The sequence below is a fragment of the Chiloscyllium plagiosum genome, chromosome 7 (assembly GCF_004010195.1).
Source record: "Chiloscyllium plagiosum isolate BGI_BamShark_2017 chromosome 7, ASM401019v2, whole genome shotgun sequence".
Classification (NCBI taxonomy): domain Eukaryota; kingdom Metazoa; phylum Chordata; class Chondrichthyes; order Orectolobiformes; family Hemiscylliidae; genus Chiloscyllium; species Chiloscyllium plagiosum.
In genome coordinates this window covers 100,864,868-100,879,068 of record NC_057716.1, presented here as the reverse complement: position 1 = coordinate 100,879,068, position 14,201 = coordinate 100,864,868, and the positions used below count along the sequence as shown (strand labels likewise).

At 39.4% G+C, this 14,201-nt stretch overlaps 1 protein-coding gene across 1 annotated transcript in view; it reads left to right on the top strand.

Annotated features, from left to right (window-relative positions):
• Positions 1-12,658, top strand: part of slc49a4 (solute carrier family 49 member 4) — a 67,378-nt gene extending 54,720 nt beyond the window's left edge. The window contains exon 9 of the mRNA XM_043694263.1: positions 10,346-12,658. Coding sequence (XP_043550198.1) covers positions 10,346-10,461 — 116 coding nt within the window. The 3' untranslated portion in view covers positions 10,462-12,658. The remainder of the gene's footprint in view (positions 1-10,345) is intronic.
• The last annotated feature ends 1,543 nt before the right edge of the window (positions 12,659-14,201 follow it).

The following is a 14,201-nucleotide window of genomic DNA, read 5'->3' as shown; positions in this document are numbered from 1 at the left end:
CAAGTTCATCTCAAGTTCTTCACATAAATGGATCTTCATGTTTTGATGTTGAGTTATCCATCAACTCCTAAGAATGGCCTTTCCAGCCCCTCAATTCAAGCCCATGACTAAACATGAGGGATTAAGAAGGGAATCAATGATTATGAATAGAAGGCGGAAGAATGGTGTTGAGAAATATATCAGCTGTGATCGGATGGCAGAGCAGGCCCAATGGGCTGAATAGCCTCATTCTGCCACTATAGCTTATGGTCTGAGAAGAGAGATTAAAACTGGGCTGTTTGGGTTTGGGAAAGCACCTCCCCACCCAACGTTTTCACAGAAAGTAAAGGCACTTTATTTGCGTTAGCTGGCTCCCGTGAAACAATACCACAGCAAGAGTGAACACGTTCAGTTCTTAATATGTGGAATAGTTAGAATGCTACAGTTATGTATTCTTTGTGTATGATTAATAATTCACAATTCCAAATTCAGAGTGCTGATTGTAGCAATTGGAGAAATCACATTATGCTTTGATTATCAGTATTTGAAGCAGGTTTAAAATCTAAAATAAATATGGTCAACTCCTGGAAAATATCAGTGGGTTACATGGCATTTGTGGAGAGAAACAGGCAACATTTTGAGTCCATGATCTTTCATCAGAACTGGAAATTGCATCTCTTTTTGTGACATGAACCATCCTCTGATTAGATTTTAAGTTGTCAGTTTTCTTTCGAGTTAAATTGTGTTTTTTTTTTCCATTTTGTCATAGTGACGAAAGGTCACAATTAGAACTCTTTCAAGGTTGCCAGTGCAGTGTGTTAGGAGAATGGGAGGGAATTCAGAAAGGACAAAAATAAGTCTGGTTATGAGAAGCAGAAAAGTTGAAAATGAAAATTGGAAAATAGCGAAAACTAATGTCAACATAAAATGGAGTCCAACTAAGGAACGATGTTTAAAAGGACAAAAGGAAATGCATTGTATTTGAACACGTAGAATTCGTAGCAAGATAAGTGTGTTGATAACACAAATAGATGTAATGTAATTTTCCTACAAGGTGACTTCAGGGTGTCCAACGCTGGCAACTTATAATTTATAAATAGAATTTAGTGAAAGGAATAAGTCCTCTGCCCCTTGAGCCTGTCCACAATAAGATGATTGATATCCTTGTAACTACTTCATATTCCTGCTGTGACACATTAACGAGGTAGGTGGGGCTTGAACCAAGAATTTCAGTCAAGAGTGTGGTACTGGAAAAGCGCCACATGTCGATTCTCCTGCTCCTCAGATGCTGCTTGACCTGCTTTGCTTTTCCAGCACCCCACACTCTATTCTAATCTCCAGCATTTGCAGTCCTCACTTTCGCCAAGAACTTCAGGCCCACTTGCAGCGGCATTGCCATTATGAGAGTCTTTCCTCCCCTAATTCTATTCAATGAAGGTTGGAATTGAAGAATAATGTAAGGGTTATAGAACAATACAGCAGAGAACAGGCCCTTCGGCCCTCGATGTTGCGCCGACCTGTGAACTATTCTCAGCTCGTCCCCATACATTATCCCAAAACCCTCCATGTGCTTATCTAAGGATTGTTTAAATCTCCCTAATGTGGCTGAGTTGACTACATTAGCAGGTAGGGCATTCCACGCCCTTACCACTCTCTGCATAACGAACCTGCCTCTGACATCTGTCTTAAATCTATCACCCCGCAATTTGTAGTTATGCCCTCTCATACAAGCTGACATCATCGTCCTAGGAAAAAGACAGTCTACTCTTTCTAATCCTCTGATCGTCTTGTATGTCTCTATACCCAATCCCCACTTAGCCACCTTCTTTCCAGTCAGAATAGACCCAAAGTGTCTCAGCCTTTCCTCTTAAGACCTTCCCTCCAGACCAGGCAACATCCTGGTAAATCTGATTATATGGTAATTTATCACTAAACTTGTATTTTAGTATCTGAAGATTGTGGGAAATACTGAAAGAAGTTAAAGAATTTCATAGTTTGAGGTCTCAGGAAAATAATTTGTTTGAGTGGGAGGCAATAAGAATGTTTTAAAAAAAATTCCAGCTGAGTAGGCTAAATCCTGTAAAGAATCATGATGCACTGGGTTGCACACACTTATTTTTAAGAGCAAGTTGACATTTACTGATGTAGTCAGTATTTTTGCTTCCTCAGACTGACTATCCATGCGATGTGATCACTGGCAAGCCTGCTTTTATTGCCTGTCCCTAAATGCCTTCGAAGATGGTGGTGAACCACCCTTTTGACAATTGAGTGGCTTTTGGCCATTTCAGAGGACATTTAAATGTCAACTGTATTGTGCATCTGAAATGGGTGGAACAGTGGCATGGTGGTTAGCACTGCTGCCTCACAGCACTAGGGAACCGGGCTCGATTCCAGCCTTGGATGACTGGATGGAATTTACGCATTCTCCCCGTGCCTGGTTAGGTGGATTGGCCATGTTAAATTTCCCCATAGTTCCAGGGATGTGCAGGCTTGCTGGATTAGTGATGGTAAATGTGGGGTTCGGGGAAGGAAGGTCAGGGTGGATCTCGGTGGGATGATCTTTGGAGGGTTGGTGCAGTCTCAATGGACCAGAAGGTCTCTCTAACTGTAGGAATTCTGTTCAAAGTCCAGTGGAGTTGAGACCAGCTAAGAATGGCTTTCTTTCCTTTTCTGCTAATAGTGAAACTGTTGAAGTTTTGGAATAATCAGTAGTTTTATGCTTACCGTGACAAGTATTAGCTTCACACTTTATTTCAGGTATGTTTAACCAACTGAACTTGCATTCCCCAAATGCCATGTTGACATTTAAACTTGTCATTTATCATTGGTGCAGTATAGTCCGGCACCATAATGATTATTACTAATCCACCTACATGACCAATGTTTAAGTTCTTAATGAATCTGTTCTGAATCACTGGATTCCAAATATTAACTGTTTTCTGTCTACAGCTGTTGAATTTCTCCAGAAATTTGTTTTTGTTTTGGGTCTTGATTGAAAATATGTTAAGAAAATCATAAATATTTACCTCTCTGGGCAAATAAATGTATTTATACGTTGATTGAAAAATCTCTTCAATCTCAAAGTTTGTGTAAAGATTAGTAGTCCGGGTGCTGGTTCAATGAGCTGTCTTGAACTGGGTGATTAGCGTTGTGGTGTAAATCTGAAACGACCTCTTGTTGTTCAGTGCTCCAGGGTACCGAATTAATCAGATGAGGGGTAACTAGTGGCATAGCAATGTCACAGGGCTAACAGCCAAGAGGCCCAGACAAACACTTTAGGGTTCATGCCAATTGTTGGAATTTCAATTCAGTTAAGAAGTCTTGAATTTTCTTTTTTTTTCATTTGTGGGACATGGATGTGACTAGTTGGGTCGGCATTTATTGCCCTTGTGTCCCTAGATGCCAGGTGTCCCTAGGTGGTGTGAGCTGCCTTCAATAAATGCTGCAATCCACAGATTTCAACACTAGTGACCATGACCAACGTTAAAAACCCATCGGATTCACTAATGCCCTTCCTTGCCATCTGCCATCCTTGCCCAGTCTGACCTACATGTGACCCCAGCAGTTATGGCCTTCTGAAATGGCCGAGCAAGCCTCTCAATTGAAGGGCAATTTCAGATGAATAGTAAAGACTGACCCTTCCAGTGATGCCCACATCCCATTAGAGGGTTAAAAAAAATTGCAAATGGAGCACGCTTGACAGAAAATGTATCAATTCCTTGTAGACTCAGGGTGCAACCAGAATCTTGCTTCTAGGCAATTTGATGCAAATAAATTTAATGGCACAGCAGATTGAAAATTTTAAAAAGGCATGAATACTTGGAATATCGTTTGCCAGAGAGAAGGCTGAAACCTGAGTATTTTAATGTCACTTTGTATTTCCATATGTGACGCAAAAAAGGCAAACAACAAGCTCGAATGTACTGCCTTGATCATTCAACAGTTGTGCTGAAGATATAAAGTGCTCTGCTTAGAAAACACCTGAACACTTAGTACAATATGACAGGTTGTTCAATACACAGGCAGTATAACAAAGGGCATTTGTGGAATGATTGAGAGGACATTTTCTTTTTGAAAAGAGGCATCTTCCACTACTCTGGTGTAGTGAATAGTTAACTCAGGACAGAACATGAAGCATGATTTAATAATTTTCAAAAATGGTAGCCGTGCAAATCCAGGGCGGTGAAGGTAGTGGCACAAAAGGGACTTATGGCTGGGATGCATCAGCAGGGAGTGTTTGACACTTGAATGAACTTAATTAAAAACTGCCTGAATCACTGAATGACTGCAGGGTTGATACTCTGATAGGATGAATTAAATGGACTGAATGGCTTTCACCATCTGCTGCGCTGTTGTTGATTCATGTCTGTGAATGCTTAATCAGACAAGGTCTTTGTGGATGCTGGGGGTATAACTGTCAGCATCGTGGACATCTCCAAGATCTTCATGGAACTAAGTTTGATAGGTTATGTTGACATTTGCAACCAACATGCAATAAACTTTCACAAATAATAGATGAGTAAATAAGTGGTCAACTTTGTTTTTTATTGGTGTAGATGGAGCAGGGAATGCTGCCCAAGATGATTGGAAAGGATGTTTTACATTCCCCTTGACGCAGACTTAGTTGACGGTCTCATTTGAAGGAAGAATAAACGAGCACGTATCTTGCAGTAGCTGATAAGGTTGAGTTACTTGCCTTGGTATCCAAGGCTGCTGCACAGTGTGAGGAGTGTACAATGATATGTGAATATTCAGTTGACCAAGAATAAACCTGATCTCATTTCCCGTAATGCTACAATGTTGTGCTGTAACTCCAGCATCTGGAATTGCATAATCAATTGCTTCAAAGCTCATGGAAAGTGGGAATCTACTACAATTCCATAAAGTTTTCTTTGCATCCGGTTGTTTGTTTGCAAAGTAAGGATCACTAGCCCTCTTGTGATTTCAACCTCTCCTGTATTGAAGTTTTGCAAAATATCCTTAATAGCCTGAGGCATTTCAATTTGAGCATTCTGTGTACTATTAAAAATTGCCTAGCAAGTCATACAGCGTTTAGAAGCTAACATGTTTTGTGGATGTTGCAGTTTTGAGGTAGATTGTTGCTTCACAGTAGAGGACATTTTCCTCTGGAATTGATTGTGGAAATGGCTGGTGCACACTATTACACTGTCATGTTATAACTACACACTGGTATTACTGTCCAGTAGAATAGCTGAGCAGTCACAAGGGCAATGTAGCCCACTTCTTAGATTTCTTAAGTTCCAATATATTTGATATTCTGTGTGCTGCTTGATGTTTATCTTTGAAGGTGATTAGCAAATATTTAACGTTAATGGGAATTAAGCCAATATCTAACTTTGGACCTTAAAGGTATTGTCACAGGATAGTGATGGAAGTTAACAGTTCCTCAAATCTGCTACACTGCTGAGACACCAGCCATCTTTCCTTTGGGGGATATGTTACTAACTGCATCCTCAGTAACATTGACCAGAGGAAAGAGGAAGTTTTCTAAAATGAAAGCAAAGAAGCTGGGTGCTGGAAACCTAAAATTAGAGGTGCTGGAGATCTGTGGTGAGAGAATTATATTTAATCTTTCAGTTATGTGAACTTTAACTGGTGGCACTGCTGAGCCTGAATAGAGAAAGAAAGTGTCAGTATAAGCAGTGATTTTGTACACTCTTGTTTCGCTGTTTGTTCACAGCTAGTGATCTGGTTTGGTGGCATAGTGATAGTGTCACTGGATTAATAATTTAAAGACTTGGGCTAATGTCCTATGGGGACAGATTGAGCAGTAGCTACTAGAATTTTAATTCCATCAATAAACCTGGCATTAAAAGCTCATCTCCATGACAGCAACTATCATGACAAATGTTATCGATTGCTGGAAAAAGAAACAATCTGATTCATTAATGTCCTTTTTGGAAGCCTTACCCATTCTGGCTTCTATATGACTCCAGACCCACAGCAATGTAGCTGACTCATATTTAGTTAGAAATTAATTTACTTTCAGTAAAACTTTATCAGCTGCCTAGATGGGATTTGAACTTGTCTCTCAATATCATGGAACCGGCCTCCAGATCTCCTAGTTCAACATCTTAAAAATGGCCCAGCAAGTCACTCAGTTCAAGGTCATGATTTAGAGATGCTGGGGTGTACAAAGTTAAAAAATCATGCAACACCAGGTTATAGTCCAACAGGTTTAATTGGAAGCACACTAACTTTCGGAGCGACGCTCCTTTATCAGGTGATAGTGGAGGACACGATTCTAAGATTGTGTCCTCTATATCGTGGTATTCGAATAGATGAAAGACTCAACAGACAATCAAGGTATTTTTCAATGTATAATTTCAGTTATATCACACTGTAAATTTTTGCTATAAATTCTGTGCCTTAGAATTGTGTCCTCCACTATCACCTGATGAAGGAGCGGCGCTCCGAAAGCTAGTGTGCATCCTAACCCTAGTGCAAATCTATAGCTTGGTGTTGTGATTTTTAACTTAGTTCAAGGTCAATTAGTGATGGGCAGCTACCCCTACATTCCATGAAAACTTAAAGAAAAATATTGTGCCCTTGAAAACTGAGGCACATACTTTAAATAAATATGTGCCTTCTCTTGTAGTTCTAACACCAAGAACACATCCAGTTTAGAACACTTGCTATGTTTATCTACCTCGCTTCCAATCACTACTGTATAGACTTTATTTGAACGTGTCTGTTACTTCAAGTTGATAACACACTTGATAACACACACAATGTTGCAATACTGGAGATGCCAGAAAGCTGAAAATAAAGCAGGAAATGCTTTAAGTAATCAGAAGATCTTACAGTATATGTAGAACAAAAGAAAATCAGCCTAAGATTATAGATTTGAAGCATTAATTTTATTTTCTTACCATAGCTGCTGCCAGACATGTTAAGTATGTCGCTGCCAGCTTCTTCTATTTTTACTTGGAAGTCGATCATCATCTGACCTTGTAGGAATCCATTCGTAAGCGGGTATTTCTCGTGCAGTATAAATTGTTGTTCCCTTTGGAATTTGGTATTCTTGTATCCATCTTGAGTGTGAGATTAAAAAAAGACACTTCTCCAGTTTGATTCTTTTCAGGAATATTCAAGTTCTACATTAACAAGCAACCCATCCATAAACATTCCCTCCACAGCTCTGCAGGCTCACTGGTAACGATTATAGCAGTTGCTGATGGTATCAACACGATTTTTATTGTGTTGAATGGTAGCAATGCACTGTCCTAATAATTTAAAAACCAAAAGCCTTTTACTGTCTCACTAACTGCATCAGAGTGATGTATCAAAAGGAAACAGCCTAAGCTGAGATGTGTTTATGCTGAAATATAAATCTGCTTATTCTAAATTACGATTGTGTTGAAATAATCACGTGAAGCATTTCAGAGGAACAATCTTGCCAAGAATGCTAGCAGTTCAGTGATTCCCTTGTTCTTGCATATTAACTATTTTTCAACTAAAAGTGTCGTTCTTATGCCTCTCCACAGTGCGATGGCTTTAATTTTGTGCTTTTTCTTGTTTTAATATTGTCACCTAATGTTACTTGCATCACAATTCCATTGGTTTTCCACTGAATCTCATTAGTACTTGTCACCAGGAAAGGGCATTGAGGCTGGTGGGATCAAATTTTTTGTCCTTACGAATGTGCTGTAAGTTTAGATTGGTCTGATTGGCATAATAGTCGTGAAACATAACACCTTCAGCAATATAAATGGAGTTGGTGTGCATTTGAAACTCTTGTACCCAGATTTACTGTAATGAAGATTAATGAGATATTGATGAATTAGCTTGCCATATAACATGTGCATCTGTTAATCTGCACACTGCCACTTGCATAATATTCTGGCATGTTGTGGCACGCAGGCTATCTAAGCTCATAGTTTGTCTCAAATATATCACCTATCCCTGTACGCAGAATTTGGACTTTGTTGTAATTCCAGTAAAATCTGTGGTTGGCAGTGCTCCAATGGATGCAGACATAAGATTCTATAAAATCTAAAATTACCCATTAATTTTTGATTTTTCCCCCTAAGCTCATTTTGGAAATCTCTCTTTGTAATTCATTGAAGTAGCTATGGATAATTTGATTTGTTTAACTGTGTAGGCAGAAAGAGTTAAGCCCACAAGACTAATTTGCAAGTTGTCTACCTTAGTTGTGACCTTTTTCTCTCCCTTCCCCAACCCCCCACCCCCACGCACCCTCACCCTGCCAAACTGCAGACTGAAAGTTTGGACTGGAGGTTCATGAATTATGGATTCCCCAGGGCAGCATTGAAACTTTTCTGCCTGATCATTAAGGCATGAAGGAAGTATTTAGCATGCACGAGTAATGCTCGCTTAGGTCACGTCCAAGTCTGAATAAATTGAGATTCCTTCACTGAATGTATGGCAGAGATAAAGCATTAAAGTAAACAGAGCTCCAGATTTCAAAAGCTTGAATGAAATAACGTGTTCTTGGACTATATTATTCACGGTAGCTAAATGGAAGGATTGGGCAAGCATTCTTTGTAATTCTTGTACATAAATGGGATTGTGTTTGTCTTTCTAGCATGGTTGTGTAATGTGCAAATTTTAAATGTGTGCATTTTTAAATTTTTGATTTTGGACTTTCTCTTTTCAATTTTTTCTTTTCTCCCTCCCTCTTTCTGTGCTTGTTTCACTGTTTAATTGCCCCACTCCGTCACCCTCTTCAGCTCATCTGTTTATTGCTCCATCCTTCAGTCTCTTTGGTTAAGGTGATATATTTGTCCCATTGTTTACCAAGGTTCACAGTTTTCTGGTGGTTCATCTTGCACTCCCAGTTGGTAATAGTTTTAGACCCTACATGTGCACAATCTGCATGCTATAGCAGTAGCATGAATATTTGTATAGTTTGTGCACGGCTTAAATAATACAAATGATTCGTGATAAAGCCACCCTCTGATCTTGCTTTGGGTGAGAATACTGAATGTGGTAAGAGCAGGCAGACTCATGCTCACAAACCTGTGTGACTCCAGCTTGGGCAACTGTCATTGTGTGTATGCCTGAAGGTGGATTTGCAGGTTCTTACGGTTTGGTTGGGGAAGGACTGTAAAAAGGAATTCACTTTGAGTTCTATCTTGAGGTTCATCACAACCTTTGCAGAAAGCTGTTAGTTTAAATGCTGCAAGGAACAGGTCATCGTGCAAATCACAGTCTTGGTAAATTGAGCAATTTCTCTTGTGTCTGTTTGTCTGAATTATTGCATTTATCATGGCTTGAGCTGAAATGACTATAATTGGAAACCAAGTGTTCCAGGATAAGCTTCATTACGGTTTTAATCAGAGAGCAGACAGTTATCAGAGGGTTCTGAGTACTGTTTTGACGTGAGGCCTCCATTTTTAAAATTTGATCCTGATCCTTCTTGCAGCCATCAATAATTTAGACTCCGAATTTCTTAGCATATAATTACCTGGTCTGAATGGTTCAGTGCATTTTTTTATTTAGGATTGCTTTTCTCCTTGTGCACCTTTGCAACATAACTGAATACTCAATTCTGCAAATCCCTGCTGCTGCTCTTATAGAAAAGGTACTCTTTTCTATAAGAGTAGAAATCATATAGTTGAAAATTTACGATGAGTTTTGCCACTGTACAGTTAGGATGATATGTAAAATAAAAAGAACATTGAGCAGTATTTAGGAAATAGGAGAACCCACATTTCTGTCAAGAATATTGAACTGTTATGCCCTAAAACTGGATTGGCTTTGGATGATCTCTTAGTTGTAATGCTGATGTATGCTTAAAGATTTGCAGCAATGATATTATTTTGTTGTTGTGTAATGTTACAAGATTAAAAATTGACCATATTATTGAATCATTTATATTACTAAAGTATCAAGGACTGCCCAGCTCTTAGTGATTGTGCTGTCTGAGAGAGCTATTATTTAGTCACTTGTTTTCCATCACCACCGTCTCCTCCCCCACTCCCCCCACTTTCTGTTAGTTTTTTGGGTTTCAGATATTTATCCATTTTTGTTTTAGAGAGCTCTTAAAGAATCTTGCATCCTTCACTGCTTGAAAGTGGGCACTCCAATTCTTGCAGCAGGTCAGATAATATCTTGGGAGGGTAAGAGTTCACATTGCAAACTAGTGGCCTTTAATCACCTATGCAATGGATTATAGGGGGTTAGCTTTCCTCTGTTTTCTCTGAATCTGTGCTGTTGGCATCACTGTACATCACAAATAAACCGTCCAGCTAACTGAGCTAGCCAAACCCAAACTAGTGATTAAAAACAAAGGTTCCAGCCAAATTTAACTTGGTTTATAGGCACATTGGCCAGTGTTTTTTTTTCATCACACTAACATTCTGTTGTTCTTATTTTTCAGATGTTAACTGGTTGAATTGGTGCCTGACTGCATCGTGTCTTTTCAGCCTTCTCCTTATTCTGCTGTTCAAGGAATCCTACGATAGACTCTACCTCGATGTGTTGGTTTCCGTCTAATATAGCGATGCAAGGAACAGCCGAATTCTGAAGAGATTGGAAGTTTCTCCTGGAATACAAATGCACACTTGGTTGAAATTGCACAATTTTTTTTTATAATGACAAAAGGAGTTTTTGCTAACTTCAAACCCACTGTGTTCAGAAGTTGGAATTGCTAATTTAATATTGTAAAATTGTACGTGTGTGTGAAGCAAAATAAGATGACTTGTGTGTTCTCTGAGTAGAAGGGCTGTTTTTGAAGGCATTCCTGTTTAGTAATGAGTACAATCAATGCAGACATCTGAGAGGTTGCGCTGCAGTTTAAGAGCTGTGTACTGGATCCAGGCAGCAGGAAATCTGGAGGCAACCACAACTGAACCATCGCCCTCTTGATCTCACTGCCTCAAGTACTACTGTCCAAGCTGAACAGGCTAATACTGAAGGATTGCGATTTAATAACATTGAGCAAGGAAGGTTGGTGGTCAGATATGCATTGGTAATATCAAGTGCAATATCCCTCCTTGAATGTAATGACTGACTGGAACCTGCCAGAACAAGTTCAAGTCTAAAATATTATATTGTCTTGACCTTTCTATTAGATGGGCAGTGCAGACAGGTGGTTACTGCAAATTGCACTGCACTGAAACTGCCAAGAGCAGATGTTAGTAATGGACTGAATACAGATTAACAGTTTGTCTTGGAAATGGGTTAGAATATTCTATGCTTATACTGATAATTATCTCCTGAGAGATTTCGGTATGTAGCCAGTCCTAGCTGTTGTGTCTTGCCAAACCTATTGTTGATCTTTATTTCCTCAGTCAACTGTGTTGTTCATTAATTCTTTTCCTGGCAGTCTGGTGTAGATATCACTGACAAATAATCACAAGCTATTGATGTCTTTAAACAGTTGTGATGGAAAGAATTGCCTAAACACGAATGTGCCCCAGATGCAATGATACCAAAAGATACATCAATACACAGATTCACCACCTGCTCCAGTTCACTCACATTATCTTATGTCAGAATTCTGGGTTCTCTCCAAAGAACTGAGTGCTTACTGTCGTCAGGAGAACATTTAATGAAGTGATCCAGAAACATCCTCTAGCTTCGTACATAACATCCCTACTGTCAGAGTACAGATACCAGTCTAGGAGTCTGCAGTTTTTTAAACATCCATATTTGCAGCTAATGTTTTCCTCTAACTTTGACGATTGTTGCCTTGCTTGCAGATGGCTCTTCCCTTCTCCATCCATATCCCTTCCTGCCTCCAGCTTCCCAGAAACCATGCTCTTCCATTTCTCACAGAAGTTCTCAAGTGTGCCAGGATGGTTGAAGCAAACTTACCTGGAATGTTTTCTTGCACTGAAGCTCAGGGAGTGTCCGGAGAGAATGTGGTTCTCTCTGATCAAAGATGGTCCAGCATGACTCCAGGTTAGACTGGTGACTATTTGCGGACTTCAACATTTTCTGATCACATTTTAAAAGGTGTATTGCAAAAGGGCAAATCCAGAAGAAATAATGTCAAGTAATGTGAATATCTTGAGTTCAAGGTGACAATATTCCCTAATTATTGGTTACCTGTTGCAAAACTGGAAGGTTAGCCCCTACAACTAGTATTTGAGCAGAATCTTTGGACAGCAGTCTTTTGCTGTTAAATCCAACCCAGGTATTTAGAGGGAGGCTGTAGGAATCTGTTGGTAACTGCAGTCTTGTGTTCTGCGCAAAATATAGACACCAGGGATAACAATCCTTCCCGTGCTAACTGGGAAGTGCATTTGGGGAATCCATTGTAAGGTGTAAAGATTTTTTTCATGTATAAAATTCTAACTTTTCCTGTTAAATGCTCAAGAATTTACAAACAGTGATCAAACACAGACTTTGCCTTTCCTTACCATCTATATGGATGTTCTATTTTGTAATTGTTTACAAAATTACGATTTTAGCAAAGTTTTTAAGCTCTTTGTCTGGAAAATGATGTTGCATTAAAAATTCTAACGTTTGCTGTTTTGAGCAACTGTGGATTAGGTTTATATACATTTAAGTTGTAATATTTGTAAAATGACTTGTAGATCATTGGTTTTAATCCGTCGCACAAGGTTATGTACAGGTTCGTTGAGCTTGGTGAATTGCAGTATGCAATTTGTGTATGTGTTTTGCCGGGCAAATCTTAGTTAAGTTCCCAAACTGTAGAAATGTAAATAAAATGTCTGGAAAGAAACTTGTGGACATTGTGGAAGCTGTTATTTGTTACTTTCATCATCTTGTCAGCCATGATAACACTACTTCAGGTTAAACAACAACTTTCTCACTGTAATGAAGTATAGTTCATGTAAAGTCCCCTTGTCTTTGTCATTCATTTTTTCAGTTGGATAGTTGGTGTACTCCCTAGAGTTTCATTCAGAGAATCTCATTATCGAATAACAGTTTCAAATCTGTTGGTCATCATTCCTTACATTGCTAATGACTGACAGTATCACTGACAAGAAAACTTAGGTAAGTGTTAACTTTGTTCAGCTTTAATGATAGCAGAATTAGGATCAGTGTGTCTTGGTTGTAAAATTAGATCATAAACAAGAATATTATCAATGAGGCTTGTGCCAGTGTAGTCAGTTTTTCATTGTATGACTTCATTATTGTTTGTCAACTTTGCATTCAAGTAATTTTGTATCTTAAAGTTATGTATGTTGATTTAAGAAGGTAGCACCTTTAATTCCAAAAAAAGATACTTCACACTGGACTGAGATCAGGGCAAAAAAAACCCCCAAAAAATCATAAAATTGCTAAGTAGAGAAGAGGCCATTTGGCCCATGAAATCTATACTGCCAAAAATATACTACGGTTGAAAAATGTGGTGCTGGAAAAAGACAGCAGGCCAGGCAGCATCCGAGGAGCAGGAGAATCGACGGTTTGGGCATAAGCCCTTCTTCAGGAATGATTCCTAAGAAGGGCTTATGCCCGAAACGTCGATTCTCCTGCTCCTCATTTGCTGCCTGGCCTGCTGTGTTTTTCCAGCACCACATTTTTCAACTCTGGTCTCCAGCATCCTCAGTCCTCCCTTTCTCCTTTTTTCAAAAATATACTATGACCAATTTCCCAGACTCGACACATAGCCTCGAATGTTACAACACTTAGCTACTCATCCAAGTGCTTATTAAAGGCTGTGAGGTTTCCTGCCTCAAATACCTGGCAATGCATTCCAGATCCCCACCACCCTCTGGGTGAAAATGTTCTTCCTCCAATCCCTCTTAAACCTCTTGCCTTTCTCTTTAACATTACGCCCCTTGTTGTTGAGGTGTTTGGGCAAGCAGGTAACCAAAGCTTCGTTCAGAGATTGGTTTTAAACAGTGTCTTAAAATGTATATAGGCTACTGTTGGAGAAAGAGATTTGCAAATAAAAGCCCTATATAGCCTCTAGCAGTGAAGGAGTGAGCAATGTGCAAAGATGTAAAATTGGATAAATGCAATGCTGAGGCAAACTTTTAATAAGGGGATGAAATGTTCCATATTTTGAGAGAAGGCTATTGGGCGGCACGGTGGCACAGTGGTTAGCACTGCTGCCTCACAGTGCCAAAGACCCGGGTTCAATTCCCGCCTTAGGCAACTGTCTATTTGGAGTTTGTACGTTCTCCCTATGTCTGTGTGGGGTTGCTCCGGTTTCCTCCTAGAGTCCAGAAATGTGCAGGTTAGGTGAATTGGCCATGCTAAATTGCCCATAGCATTAGATGAAAGGGTAAATGTAGGGGAATGAGTCTGGGTGAGTT